The sequence below is a fragment of the Rhineura floridana genome, chromosome 17 (assembly GCF_030035675.1).
Source record: "Rhineura floridana isolate rRhiFlo1 chromosome 17, rRhiFlo1.hap2, whole genome shotgun sequence".
NCBI classification, from domain to species: domain Eukaryota; kingdom Metazoa; phylum Chordata; class Lepidosauria; order Squamata; family Rhineuridae; genus Rhineura; species Rhineura floridana.
In genome coordinates this window covers 8,201,737-8,217,384 of record NC_084496.1, presented here as the reverse complement: position 1 = coordinate 8,217,384, position 15,648 = coordinate 8,201,737, and the positions used below count along the sequence as shown (strand labels likewise).

At 46.2% G+C, this 15,648-nt stretch overlaps 1 protein-coding gene across 1 annotated transcript in view; it reads right to left on the bottom strand.

The window, feature by feature from the left end:
• The window catches only part of RAB40C (RAB40C, member RAS oncogene family), a 47,054-nt gene extending 42,845 nt beyond the window's left edge, over positions 1-4,209 (bottom strand). The window contains exons 1-2 of the mRNA XM_061599803.1: positions 3,748-4,209; positions 56-409 (exon numbers count right to left, since the gene is read on the bottom strand). Coding sequence (XP_061455787.1) covers positions 56-209 — 154 coding nt within the window. The 5' untranslated portion in view covers positions 210-409; positions 3,748-4,209. The remainder of the gene's footprint in view (positions 1-55; positions 410-3,747) is intronic.
• Positions 4,210-15,648: the final 11,439 nt, after the last annotated feature.

Below are 15,648 nucleotides of genomic sequence, written 5' to 3'. Positions count from 1 at the left end.
CACCCGCAATTAGCACAAGATATTGGCTAGGGGTACTTTTATCAAGAACACTTACCGTTACTGTATGCATAAGGCGATTCAGATGCTCCATCTTGAAGGCTCTCCAGGATTTCTCCCTTGCCCACATCACTGTCACCCACCAACAAGAACTTGAGCAGATAATCATAGCTCTTCACAGGGCTGCCCTGGGTTCCCATTCTCCCTCTCATTAGTGAAGAGGTACAATCCGCATACTAAACACACAGCCAGACTGAAAGATTCACAAGATACCAAACTTTCAGAGGAAATCTTGGGAGAATTCGTGTAATTTTGTCCTTCCAAAGGCAGGCACAAAGCAAAGATGAATGATTCTTCTCACAGCAGGCTCTCCATCTTTTATGAATAATCTTCTGTCAAGATGTGCTAGATCCTGAAAGGGAAGGGGGGTGGGGAAAGATGGCCTACTTATTTTGTTTGCATTTCACACTCCTAAACAATCAGGCAGAAAATGCACAGTTCAAAATTCTCTGAGATGTCAAACATCAAGACAAGCGCAAAGGCAGCACCATTACTCTTCTCTCTCTCTCACACACACATACAGGTTGGGGGGGGGGAGGCAGTGGCCAGCAACTGAAGAAAACACTTGTAAGCCTATTCATCACCTTATTGGCAATTGGTTCACTTAGCATGAAAGAGGCTGCCTCTGATATAAACTGCACAGTGGGGCCTATTGGGTACAACAAGCTTCTCCAACCTGGTGGTGACCTCCAGATGTTTATTATCATCATCATTATTATTCATTTATTAATCACCTTCTACAATAGTCTCAAGGTGATGTACAATAAAAACAGCAAAAACCCCCACAAAAAACACCCAACCCACAGTTAAAAGCACAACAGACAGCAGATATATTTAAAACAAACAAATGTGACTGGCAGAGTCCCATTCACCCAGCTGGGAAAGTTTTTGGACTACAACTCCCATCATCCCTGACCATTGGCCATGCTGGCTGGAGTTGATGGGAGTTCATGTCTACAACATCTGGAGGTAACCAGGTTGGGAAGACTGGGATATAGTCACTCCCTGGTAAAGGAAGAGACTGAGCCAGAAACAATGAAGTGGGCTCCTCTTGCAGTACCTAATTGCAATTTGTATACAAAGAAACGCACAGCAGATCTCAAGCTTCCTACACTTTTTCCCTTAGCTCTTTCCCTAGTCTATATGCTCGCATCAAAAATCCCAACAGGAGTACATACATGAAAAGGGAAATGAGGTTTACTAGATTTAACTTTCCAGATCAATGAACTGTAATTGGAATTCATAAGACACCCCTGCAATATTGATATTTCCATATCATTGTTGATTTCCTAACTACTGTCTCCAAGAAATGCAGCTCTCCTTCTTCCTTCATAACCCATTCATAACACACACTTAAATTAGAGCAGGGTGGTTCCAAAAAGAAGTGGATATTCAAGCAGCCTGTATTAATCAGATTACGCTAATACACTCTGACACTTTTTGTACTTATAAACATGTTAAAAGTGTGGTAAAACAGTAAATTGTTCCCATGCTTTCTGTACAGGTTTGCGAGTTTCAAGGTTATACTCCATGTCAACCAATGCAGAAATGAGAGATGGTTCAACATTAATTAACAAGGGTGTTAACTTGTGTGTATCATGCAAGGGAGAGGTAAAAAAGGACTAAGGTGGGGCACGCACACACAAAGGTGTGGACAAAAATACAAAGCCTCAGTGATTGGAAAGAGCGGATACATCACAGGCAAGAATGAAGATACAAAAGGAAATATGGGGCAGTAAGGGAGGTGGGATTAAGAGAGTTGATGGAAGAGGAGATGGTGTTGGCATATTATTCTTTGTACCCTTGTTATTGAGCAAGAAAAGGTTGCCTAAAGAACTGTTCCCCCCTTTCTTCCCCCAGCATCTTTATGTGCAACTTTAGGATTCTGATCTGTGCTCCAATTGCTAGCATGCATCTAGGATCACATAGTTAAACCACATAATTTACTGTCACAGTAACAAACCACAAAAGCTTTTGATACAGGAGCAGAGACACATCCAGATAAGGGTCTGAAGAAAGAGTGCAGATAATTTTAAAAAACTAGATTGTACAGTTCCTGACCAAAAGGGTCAGAAATAGAGCCAACACGCACAGCAAGAGAAACAAGGTTAGCTGAGGAAGAAGAGGGGAGTTAATAATATTATTTTACATATAGCATTTTCAAGTGCTTCACATACCTGATCTAGTTGCAACCCTTACAACAACCCTGCAAAGTATGTCAGTATTACAATCCTCCACAACACAGGTGGGAGTTGGCAACTGAGGTGGAAATAAAGTGGCTTGCTGGTTTAAGGCCTTTTAGCAACTTTTAACAGAGACAAGATTCGAACCAGAGACTTCTCAACTCACAGCCCAGTCTGTCTGCCTCTACACTACACCACTGCAGCTCTTTTGGAGGTTCTTCACTCTCCCCCAGACATCTTCACCCCTTGATAGGTGTTCAAACTATGACTTGCACCTCTGAAGCAGTTGGCCCACCTTCTATACCACAAGACAATACTTTCCCTCCCTCTTCCTATTATCTAGGACACTTCAACATATGTTTTTGTTGTTAAAAAAAAAGACTTGGAATAAAGCTGAGCAGATTCAGCACTTGGGCACAGTCCACCCTACTTAGTTTGGGGAGGCAGGAGGAAAAGAAAGAGAGCGCATCTGGTGCCTTCCTCACAGGTAGGTGACAATTTGCAAATCCAACCACCTCTGCAAATCAAAATAGGAGTAACCATTCTGCATGCAGCAGGAGGAAAGCTAAGATCAGTTAGTCTTGCAAGAAGTTACTAGCCTGCCCCCTCTTTTTTTTTTTTTAACTACTAGCCTATCCAAGGAAGGGGAGGGTTGGCAGAGAAGAGGCAGAGATATGGGTGAGGAGGGGGGCTTCCCTCATCTAGCAGCCCCCTTGGGGGCAGAGAACAAATGGAGCCCCCCATATCTTCCCTGCCAGCCCCCTTTCCTGCATAGGACTGAATCCACTCGCCTGCACGCAATTCTAAATTACTTGTGGCTACCAGGCTAGCACTAAAATTCAAGGGTCAGACAAATAAATATTATTTATTAAATTTATATCCACCCTTCCTCCTAGAAGCCCAGAGCATCACAGGGGGACGCAGCGCACCTTTTATTTCTTATAAGAATGAGATGCGTGCACGTGCAAATAACCCTCAATGCGTGCACGTCAGAACAACCCCCTCTACATGTCAAGTATACAGGGTTCAGAGGATTCTTTTTTTAAAATTAAAAATAACAATGATGCCACACGGGAAGCAGCGCTCGCCCTTCCCTCCCAGGGGAGGGGGAGATGCGCACGCGTGTGAACCCCCCTCGACGCGTGTCAAGTTCGTCGGCTTTAAAGAAGAAAAGTAGCGCGTACATGCGTGTGAGAGAGAGGATAACCAAGAAACAAAACACATTTTTGGCGAGGAGTGCGAAGGAAGCAGGCCTCAAACACTGAGGTGAGCTCGAGGCGGGCTGGGCGGAAGGAAAGGCAAGGCAGAACCCCCTCCCCGAGGTGCGCTTATATGTGGGGCTGAAAGTAAGGGGGGGAAAGGACTAAAACATACCCCCCAACACACATACCCACACCTTTCCCCACAGAAATGGGGGCGTCGTCGAAAGGCTCCTTATGAGGTAAAACCCGAGGCGGGAGGAAGCGAGCGAAGGAGGCCTAAGACGACAACGACAGCCGCCACTCACCTTCCTTCGGTTGCCCCGTCGCTGAGGGGACTCGCCTCAGGCTGCCTCACCGTCGTCGTCACCTCCTCTCAGGCTCAGTACAAGAAGACGAGCGCCACAGGCCTCCCCCTCACGGGCTGCCCGCCCGCCCAGCGACAGCGCCGCCGCCACGCTATAGGCCCACGCGCACGTCAATCCAATCTTCTTCCCTATTACTGTACTGTATATACTGTTTATACTGTTTGTTTCTCTCTTTCTTCGCTCCACCCCCCACGTTTCTTCCCGCCCCGTCAAGTTGGCGCGGCCTATCAGGAAGGGGCATCCAAAAAAGCCTTCCTATCGCTTTCTCTTCGAGACCTTCAACGCGAGGACGGAGAGGGAGGGGGAAAGGACTACATGCGCCGGCATGCAGCGCGCCCGCTCCCTTCGCCGACTGCCGTGCGCGAGTGAGCGCAAAGCATACTGGGAATTGTAGTATACGGGTGTGAGGAAGAGAGCGCGCCGCTCACCTATTTACTCTGCTGACTTTGGCGATATAGCAAGCAGTCGGGGTGCGTGTATATAGGCGAGGGCGAACGAGGGATGTTTTATATATAAGCAATGACAATAAGATTGGGTCTTGCTAACATAGATGTATTGCTTCGTGGAATTCCAGAGCTCTTGTCCTCACGTTTATTCTGATATGCATTATGCACCTGATGGGAAGCATATGGCATTATTATTATTATTAGTTGCTTGATACCCAAAGGTCCCCAGGCGACCTACACAATGTTAAAACAAAAACAAATAACACAGACTATAAAAACATAACAATAAACAACAACAAAACAATAGCAATAGCAATAGCACCCAAAACACAGCCACAGGAAGGTTTGGCAGCATATTAAAACAAAACATCACACAGCAAGGCTGCGATCCTATGGGTGCTTCCCTGGGAGAAAGCCCCATGGTGAACACACTGGGTTTTACTTCTGAGTAAACATGCATAGGCTTTGGCTGCAGGACTGGCAAGTCTTTGAGGTGCCACAAAACCCCTAAGGCGATGCTTTGCAAGTTTATGCAGAAGTAAGCCCCAAGCACGACTGCACAGAGCTGCAGTCATGCCGCGAGATCGTACACGTGTGTACTCCGAAGTAAGCCACGTTGTCTGTGTGCAGTAGGCAGCCTGCTGGTGCAACTCAATCCTATATATACTTCCTCAGGGAGCAAGCCTCACCAAGTTCAATGGGGTTTATGCTCAGGAAGACTTACTGTACTTGGGAGAAGCTCCACTGAGCACACTGGGACTTGCTTACAAGTAAACCTGCATAATAGTTAACAAACCTGTTGTTTTTCTTTAATTGCAACAGATGGACAGGGCTACCACTCTGGAACTTATTCCAAGCAATGCCTCAGCTGGGCAAGCCATTGTATTTCAAAAGCATTAGATGAATCACTTTCCTAAATAAATAACATGGACTGCTTGTTATTTTTATTCTTCGTTTTTGGCGTACACTTATGTCACATCAAAATCTAACAGAAGGGTGTGGCTGGTGGTTTGTTTGCTTGCTTGTTTGGTTTTTGGTAAGGCAGATTCATGAGGAAGAGGGAAAAGATTATAAGCAATCCTGGCCTCTCAAGATGAGCAGTGAGAGCCTCATTTTATGACTGCAAATCTCCTTGAACACACAGGGTTAGCAACACCACTGCCTGGACAAAAGATGATTATTACCGCAGGGGAGATTTCCCAGTTGGGTTGCCAGATGTCCCTTATTTTAAAGGCCACTCCTCATGTAAAAAAAGATTGTCCTTTATTGCAGATCAACCTGAGCTCAAAGAACACAATGGAGGGGATCCTTGTTTCATATTACACAACTCTATGGAACACCAGAGATATCATAAGCTTAGGTTAGAAAAGAGGGTTTGATCGCCATCTGATATTTCATCCTATTTTGTATCATTATTTTTTTATTGATGACATTTATATGCTGCCCCATAACCAAGGGCTTCTGGGCGGCTTACAATCAGGTGCAGTTGTCCAGGGCCATAGACTCCACACTTTTTTGGGAACAGGGTCCCAGCCAGATGCCTGTCAAGAGCTGAACAACATGAAAGGGGAGCACGTTAGCTACTGAGAAGAGTCCTTGTCCTTTTGTGTTGATTGGAGCCAATCAGAGTGAACAGACTCTTCTCAGTAGCTAACACAACCCTCCCCTTTCATGCTGATTGGCTCCTAGGGACCTCTGTTGTAGCACAGTGTGGACTCACAAGACAACAGGGAAAGAAAAGGAGACGAATGTGGAAAAGGGGGTGTGGCTGTGAGGGGGTGTGGCTGTGACTATCATGAAGGTACCCTGCACTTCTGAACTGGCCACTACACCACTACTTACAATGAAAAGATTAAAATACAGTCCATAGCCATTCAATTACAAGTACAGCATAAAAAACAAATTGGACAACATAAATCCATTAAAACACATATATACAAACAAGAAGACTCTCAAGCAGGGCAAGCAGATTTTTAAAATGTCTAAGTTACATAAGGGCCCTTCCCACATCCTTTTTACTGTGCCTTCATGACGGTCTGTGCTCAGGATCCATTTGGAGCAGTCACACATGATCCTGCTTTCAATACTGTCTATGTCTGCAAAAGCTCTGGGGCAGCCAGGCTGCTTCATTTCCAGTCATTGTATATCCTGTAACTTTCTGCTGAAATCCTGTAACTTTTCATATCACAAATGGTCCGGCTTATTTTTGTTCTGCTGTTGTTGCTCTTTAGCCTCTCCAGATAGCAGTAATGTGGTAGCGTGGAGGAAGCATCACAGAACTGATAAAGCAGAATGAATGCAGAACTAAGAGCATGTTACAGAATACACCCGCAATGAAACGCCTGTCTGGAGGGGCCCCCAAATCCATTGCTAACGCACTATTACTGTGTAGGGTTGCCAGGTTCAGGGCCTGAGACTGATCCTCTATCTTTAGGAGAAGAGAAAGTCAGCCAAGTGCAGGTGTTCCTGCAATGTTGTAATGGGAAAAAACACAAGGTGGAATTCTCCCTTCCCCCTCCATAACTTTTAAAGATACAGAAGACCTCTTGGTTGCCAGGCCCAGCCTCCAAGAGGTCTTCTGTATCTTTAAAAGTTGCGGAGCAGGGAGGGAGAATGGTTTTCCCCATTACAATGTTGCAAGAACACCTGCACTTGGCTGACTTTCTTTTCTCCTAAAGATACAGGATCAGTCTCAGGGATTGAACCTGGCAACCCTATTACTGTGCCATACTCGGCAAAACCTTAAAAGTCTTCCAGACTTTACAAGTCCTTTAAAAATCTTGGGAGATTTTTTTTTAAAGTGTTTTAGTCTTCACCTGACACATAGAAGAATACAGATTAGTTGTCAGGTGAGCCTCTCTGGAGAGGGCATTCCTCAGCTGGCGGGACTACAGCCGGCTATCACACCTTGCTTGATAGGGGCACCTGGAGAACAGTCTCCAAAGATGACCTCAGAGTCCAGACAGGTATACATGGGAGGAGGTGATCCTTCACAAAATGTGATCTCAAGCCATTAAGGCACCCTTCGCCAAGAAGGTGCCCCCCAGCTATTTTGGATGTGGTAGTCCATGGTATCCGGAGGGCACCAGCTTGAGGAAGGCGGGTTTACATGTTACATTCAGACAAGGTAGAGGACAAAAGTAGATCTCTGGAGCAGAAGACAGAGAGGACACTAATGGTGTATCTATCCAGGCAGGAGGCGTATGGAGACAGAGGAGAAGATGACCTAAATGACTCTGGTATGTTAGTGGTGCCTCAGTTTTTGGTACACCAGCCTTCTGAAGGCATGGATGGCCACATAGTTGTTGATGGAAATGTACCACTTTCTCTAGCATTTTATGTTTTGGGTTAGATTGTTTCGGAGTATTGATTCCTAGGCTCCTTCTGGGAGGAAGGGTGGGATATAAAGTTCATAAAATAAAGAGTTTTATTACTGATATGGATGTGTTATGGAATTATATTTCATTATTGATGTTTGTTGATATTTAATTTTGTTAATTGTGGTTTGATTTGTAATGATGTGACTTATTGGTATGTAAGCTGCTTTGAAGTCACTCGTGACAAAAGTGGTATATAAGTTCAGATATCATCACTATCATCATCAAGCAGGAAATTGAAAGCATTGTTTGACCTTCAAAAGTCAGTATTATTTTTGCATCCAAATGTCATTCCACAGACATTATTATAAAGATATTATTAACTGATTATTAAATGAGTAGTGATAATCAAAGTGTAGGCGTGACGTCCCATGGAAGTAAGCGCAGCTAATTCCTTGAACAATCGCAACAAAAATCTCAGATAATCACTGACTGATTATAACAACTGCCCCACTGACATGGCACCACCAGCTGCCATTGCACACAGGTTTTCACCCCCTTACCTGTATTGGTTTTACCTGCAGGACAGGTGAGCACTCCACTCCAAGCATATGGTTCAGGTTAGGGAGAAATATCACCCATTCCAGCCCATTAACCTACACTGTGATGACCAAGCAGAGGTTTCAGTTTGTCCGGCAGGTCTGCTCTAGAACTTACTTAGCGTTATGGTTAATCCAGTTATGGTTAGACATGCCACATCTTTCTGTATTGTAGAACTAGGAAAGGACCAAGTGCCCCCTGCTGGTTAGGAGGTGTAACTCTAATCTGATCCACATCTGCTTGGAAGTATGTTCCACTGGGTTCAATGCAGCTGAACTCCTAGGCTGTTAGCAGGTATAGTACAGTGGGGAGGAGCCTGGCTGGGAGTCCAGAGTCCAAGTGGAGCCTGTCGCACAATGGGGAGGAGAGCTTGGGAGTCCAGAGTCTGTGAGTTCAAATTCCCGCTCGTGTCTCCTGGGTGTCAAGAGCCAGCTATAGATCACTCCACAGGGAGTGGCTCAGGGGTGACGTGCCCTGCCACCTGTGCAGCCGTGGGCAAGCTGCATAGTCCCAAGGAGCCTGTTGCCCACCAGCTGGCAGTTGCGGACAAGGAAGGGGCTGGTTGTGCAGCTGTGGCAAGCTGAGCAGGCCCTAGCCAGCTGGGGAGGACTAGCCTCAGAGGGAGGCAATGGTAAACTCCCTCTGAATACCGCTTACCATGAAATCTCTATTCATAGGGTCGCCATAAGTTGGGATCGACTTTAAGGCAGTCCATTTCCATTTTACGCACTATACACTTACTATGGCTGCGTACACTCCATAGTTTAAACCACACTTAAAGCACATGACTTCCCTTAAAAAAAATCCTGGGAACTGTAGTTTACCCTCCCAGAACTACAATTCTCAGTATCCCTAACCAACTACAGTTCCCAGGATTTTTGGGGAAAAGTCATGTGCTTTAAATGTATGGTATACGAAGCCTTAGTAAGGATGCTTAGGATTGCAGCCTTTCACCCTTTCCATTGGGTAAGTGTCAAGGACATAAATAAACAGTCCAGCTGCCTTTCCTGCCTAAAATAACATTTGGCAAGAAGGACAAAGGGAGATGTCCATTGTGATTGGTGGCATTCTTAAGGGAGGGCTGCTAACCAAATAGTGTTGTGTTGGCCAAACCAGTCGGGGTGTGTTCCAGCTAAGGCTGAGATGAGCATTTGCCTCTGTGAATGTTTGGCTCAAAAATTTGGGGGTGTGGAAGGCGAAAAGGGAGGGCTGTACCCAAGGGGGAATATTTCAAGTGGTGCAAAAGTTTGTGAAAGCTTCAGTGGGAAAGGGGGGGCGTATTATTTGGCAGTGGAACATAGGAGGCTGCCTTATACAGAGTCAGACCATAGGTCCATCTAGCTCAGTCTTGTCTACACTGACTGGCAGCAGCTCTCTAGGGAGAGAGTCTCTCCTAGCCCTACCTGGAGATGCCACCGGGGATTGAACCCTGGGACATTCTGCATGCAAGGCAGATGCTCTACCACATCTCCAGGAAGCAGGGGCTTGCTTCTTTCTGTTTTCCTTCCTTCCTTCGAGATCCTCTTGGTGGTTACCTCCTGACAGCAGTTATTTCCACCAACAACCCATTTGGTGCGTTAGGTAACTGTAGACTCTGGACTTCATGTTCTTATTTGGGGGTGGGTCTCCTCTTGAGGTGGTGCTGTGCCGTCGGGTTCTGTAGAGGGTTAGCCACTTCAGGATCTGCTCACCCGTTTCCAAGCAGTTTCCCTCCCCTGATGTAGATGATCCCAATGAGTCAACTCCACCTCAGTTCTAACTGATGCATGCCCATTCATTTCAATAGGTCCACTCTGAGTAGGACCAGCATCAGATACAACCCAGTGACACAGTAGGAAAATGACCACTAGTTGGCCTGTGCACCTGCTGAGTTTGCCCTCCAATTTGCAGAGCTTGGACAAGTTACTTTTTTGAACTACAACTCCCATCAGCCCAATCCAGTGGCCATGCTGGCTGGGGCTGATGGGAGTTGTAGTTCAAAAAAGTAACTTTTCCAAGCTCTGCCTCCAAATGTTGATGTTGATGGGAAACTTCAAGGCTCCTGTTCTTCCCAGCTTTTTTCCAGTCATTTATCTTTAAAGGTGGCCAGCTTGGACTGGACAGCCCTTCAAAATCTGTTTTCTATAAAATAAGACGCATGGGCACTCTATGTGCAGATCAGCGATAGGGAGCCCTCAGGCCCATGAGCCAAATGCAGCCTTCCAGATCCTTCTGTCTGGCGCTTGGGACTCTCCCTAGGCCATGCCTCTTCCTTGGCCACACTCCTTCTCACCAGGCGGCAGCCTTCACACCCTCCTTGTATTTTTGCTGGCTGGCATGTGTCCTGGAGTTCTGATAATGCCTCTTGCTTGAGAGGAGGCAGGATAGAGAGGTGCAAGTGTGTGTAGAACCTAGCCTACTGTACAAAAGAGAAAACCTAGATTTGTTGCTCCACCCACATTTGCCTCTGGCATGTGGCCCCTGGAAGAGGGGGACATTGTGATTATTTCAGAAAAGCCCAACACCTTCACAAAAACTGCTTGAAGTCCTCTCACATACAGCCTCTCGGACTCTATGCCACCCACAAGTCCTTACTACTGAGGGGGAAAGAGTCTGTCTGCATTTAAAGGCAAATCTATCCAACTTTCCAAAGCAATACGAGAAACACAGCCCTCCTTCAAAATTCACAGTTATCTGAATTTTGCGGTGCAGTTCTCTAACCAGCCAATGTTTACCCAAAAATGCATATATTAGGGGAAAGTGTGCATAACAATGGATACATTGGTGAAAATAATATACAAAAAGGCATTATACTGGTAGAAAATGCTTGCAGAAATGTGTACATTAGTCAAAAGTGCATATAAAAATACGTTCATCAGGCAAAAATTGCAGTAAAATGCTGAAGAATTTTCAGAAGGATTTTTTAAAAATACTGCTTACTGCTGCAGAAATGTGGAGAACGTGGATTTTAAGAGTGCCAAAATGAGAAATGGAGAGAGCCACAGTTAACAGATCTTTCCATCCCTAGTTCTTACAACATCTCTCTCTCTCTCTCTCTCTCTCTCTGCCGCTGGACTCCCCCTCTCCCATCCATCTCCGTGTGGTTTTGAATCCAGCAGACCAAGCGCCCCTTCCCAGTTCAGCAATGCAAAGGCTCGCACAAGACACTCCTCCTTCCGAAGCACCGGATGGAAAAATGTTCCCACTGCTGCTAAGACAACAGCCTTGCTGCGAAATTGGCGAGTGCCAAAAGAACAGGCAGTGAATATTGAAATGTAGATGAGCAAGGCCAGGAGCATTGACGAAGAAGCTATTGTGCTGCTTTGCTGGGAAGCAAGGAAGCTTACTGTGGAAAGGGACCAGGATCCCACATTCAGCAGAGTGGAAAGGGGCATTTGCTTTCCTGGGTTAACCTCTACGGCACAAGCAACATTTGAACTGCTTCCTGCATCCCCATTGGGGGGCGCTGCCACCTGATCACAAAACCCAGCCTGGCTGCTAAACCTAACTCAGGTGGACTGGCTCAGCAGCAGGTATGAGATTCTGCAGCTACCTGGTGACTTCGGCTGCAATTTCTAGTGCACACAGTAGGGATGGGGAACCATTTTCAGCCTGAGGGCCAAATTACTTTCCAGGCAACCTTCCAGGGGCCATACACCAGTGGTGGGAGAGGTCAGAGGCAGAAGCAGGCACAGCAACAAATGTGAATGTTGCCTTTTGTGCAGCAGGCTGATTTCAACACACACACTGCTCTACCCTCAGTCCCGACGAGCCAGAAGCATCATCAGGGTTCAAGGACTCATCCCAGCCAGGCACAATCCCTCAAGGAGGGTGCAAAGTATGGCTAGTCAGGGGTATGGCCTGGAGAGGTTCCAAAGGGCCAGAGAGAGAGAGGCCTGGAGGGTCACATTTGCCCTTCTCCCTATCACTGGCATAAGGACACACAGTAGATTATAGAGTAGGCGATCATTGCACTTTGATTGAAAGTAGCTATGTGAATGGCTGGCGTCAGCACCTGGAATCCGTGGGCAGATGCCTGGTGCCCTGCTGATTTGGTAGGGCCCACTGGCATCAGCCCTTGCTTTGCCCCTTGTTGGGTGGCAGACAGATTTTGTTGTTGTTATACGCCTTCAAGTCGATTACGACTTATGGCGACCCTATGAATCTTTTTTGGATATATCCATAGGGTCTTCATGGTAAGGGGTATTCAGAGGTGGTTTACCATTGCCTTCCTCTATGCCTACAGCACCTGGTATTCCCAGGCGGTCTCCCATCCAAGTACTAACCAGGCCTAGAGTGATGCTATACGGGGCACTCCAGGACATTGGGAAAAATTTATAGTGGTGGTTACCCAGTGCTGATCAGAGGAGAACCACCTCCAGACAGGGATTGGGGGTGAGGGTGGGGAGAGAAATTCAATTCAGTTTGCATTTAAAGATGGATCTACCTCATTTGCACGTTCTGAACTGAAACTCAGCCTTCCTTCAAAATGTGCACTTTTCTGGATTTTGCACTGCGGCTCTCCAGGCAAGTGACGTATAAAGATGCCTATATTTGTGAAAATAACATAAAAGGTGCATCAATTAGGGGAAATTGCTTTGCAAAAATGTGTATATTAGACAAAACTGCATATAAAAATTCAGGAGAAATCAGAATTTTCATGAGAACTTTTTTTTACAAAATTGCAAACTGGAGTGGAAATGTGGAAAACTGAATGTAAGTTTAGAGAAATGAAAAACCAGAATGGACAGATTCGCTTATCCTTTGGATAAACCCACTGGGGAAGGTAACCGGTTACAGGGGTTGGGGGGCTGCATTTGGCCCCCGGGCCTGAGGCTCCCCAGTCCTGACATAGAAAGTGACTAAACAGTTTGTCCATTGTGGAACATAGAAGGTGTTACCAGCAGATGACAATGGCATATATCAGAAAGCAGCAGTGGCGGACGAGGACTCGTGGCACAAAAAAATGGTTAAGGGAGAAATGGCTCCCATTGCTTAGGGATGGACAGATCTGTCAATTTTGGGTCCCTATGTTTATCGTTTTTCCATTCCTAAATCTAGTTCTCTATATTCTCCAGCAATCTGCCTATTTTTTTTTAATCCTCATGAAAATTCATCCATACCTTAGCGTGAATTTCTCCTAACATACACAATTTCTGTATGAAGTTTTGACTAATATACACATTTTTCCAAGCCTTTCCCCCTAATATAATGCAACTTTGTATGTTACTTTTACCAGTCTATGCATTTATATGCCCCATTTACCCTAGTATATATTTTTACGTACACATTACTCAGCTGGAGCACCACATTGCAAAATTCTGAGAAGTGCAAATTTGGAAGGATGGCTACATTTATGTATTGTTTACTTTCATATATTGTTTCAGAAAGTGCAAATTTGATAGGGCCGCCTTTAAATGCTAAATGCAAAATGGACTGCCTTCAAGCCGATCCCGACTTATGGCGACCCAATGAATAGGGTGTTCATGGTAAGCGGTGTTCAGAGGGGGTTTCCCATTGCCTCCCTCTGAGGCTTGTCCTCCCCAGCTGGCTATGGCCTGCTCAGCATGCTGCAGCTGCACAAGCCAGCCCCTTCCTTGCCCACAACTGCCAACTGGGGGGCAACGGGCTCCTTGGGACTATGCCGCTTGCCCACAGCTGCACAGGTGGCAGGCCACATAACTCCTGAGCCACTCCCTGTGGGGGTGATATTTAGCTGGCCCTTGACACCCAGGAGACACGAGTGGGGATTTGAACCCACAAACTCTGGACTCCGAGCCAGGCTTTCCTCCCCACTGTGCTATACCAGCTAACCAAATCAAATTTCTCCCCTATTCCTACCATTACACCTGAAATGATCCTCTGCAAACAGCCTTGCTTCTTGACCATGCAACTGCCTCAACACTCTGCAAGAGGAACTGCAGACAGCTGGCTGGAGCCAAAGTGTGTGACGCCAGTTTGGGTGCAATGAATCTGTGCCGCGTACACCCTCCTCCCTGCGACAGGAAACCTTTCAGGCCTGGTCCCTCATGCTAATGTCCATTAATGCAGCAGCGACTGCAACATTTCCCCCTCTCCTTTACGGGAATGCTTCTGCCTCACTGACAACCAAAACAGCCCTCCTCATCTACCACCCACATTCAGGCGCCTGAACTGACAACTAAAACGACCCTGCATGGCATGCTGATGAGGAGAGGCAGCAATTGGGGGAGCCACTTCCCAAATTTCCGCAGCCCGCATGTCTTCCAGGCAAGGGACGCTTTTTAGAACTGAATCATCGTTGAAGATGGCCAGGCAGGCTGGCTTTGCAGTCTTAATTAGCAGTTTGTGCAGCTATAAAAGGATTAGCGCAAAAGCCATTGTCTGCTGGGTGGATTTGTCACCGATAGGGGCTGAGACAAGGTGAGGGTTTGTCTCCAGGCATCGCTGTGTTCCAGCTCTGGGATTTCACCCAGCTATTTTGGGAACTGACTTTCTCAAGCCTTACAGAATCCATTTTGCTGGTTGATACAAGGCACTTGACCTGCTTTAGCAGGACCATTCCTTGTGTTTTTGGAATCTGTTGGTGAAGGGCTTCCAGATGAGCTGTTTACTGAGCATTCATCCTGATTTGTTTGCAGGAAGATTAGTTGGCTAAAGAGCATTCATCCTGATTTGTTTGTGGGGAGGTTAGATGATGTTGTGACAAAGCAAGTGTCATCCGGCACTTTCCAGTGCTTTTCCCCATTGCTTTCCATATTGCAAAAAGTCCACTGTTTTGGAGAAACGGAAACAATCTGCTCTAACTGTGCAACCTGAATTTGTCAATATGTGGTTCAATCCCATGTGAAAATTGTGACAGTCTGAAAGCACTCCTGGTAAATGTCTGCCAAGACAACCCGAAGGCTGCTTACCCAGAAGTAAGTCCCAGTGACTAAGAGCTCCAGAGAGCCTGTTTATCAAGTAATCATCCTAATTTGCTTGCACAACGCTTACCCAGAAGTCACACGATGCCTGCTTTTTATTGAGCATTCATCCTTTCATTCTGATTTGCTCAGTGTTTGCAAGTCTTCCAGTTAATTCTTCTTTCCTCCCACACATTTCAGTGCATTCTCCTGTCACTTTTTCTGACTGCAAAAAGACAGTTTCTTTTTTAAAGTGGATTTGTTGCACTAGGGTAGCAGAAGACTTGAATCCACCTTCATTGTAGAAGCCTACATTTCCGGTATGCACTTGATCCCTCCCACAAAATACTGGCCCCATCCGCACTACATGTTTAAAGCAGTATCATACCACTTTCAACAGGCGTGGCTTCCGCCAAAGAATCCTGGAACTGTAGTTTGTTAGGGACGCTGAGAATTGCTATGAGACCCCTATTCCCCTCACCGAGCTGCAATTCTCAGAGAGGTTTAACAATCAATCCCTTTTCCAACAGAACTCTGGGAATTGTAGCAACAGCGGAGGCTGCTCTGTGAGGGCGGATGGGACCCTGCCCCACCAGCCTCACTCTGTCCCCCGCC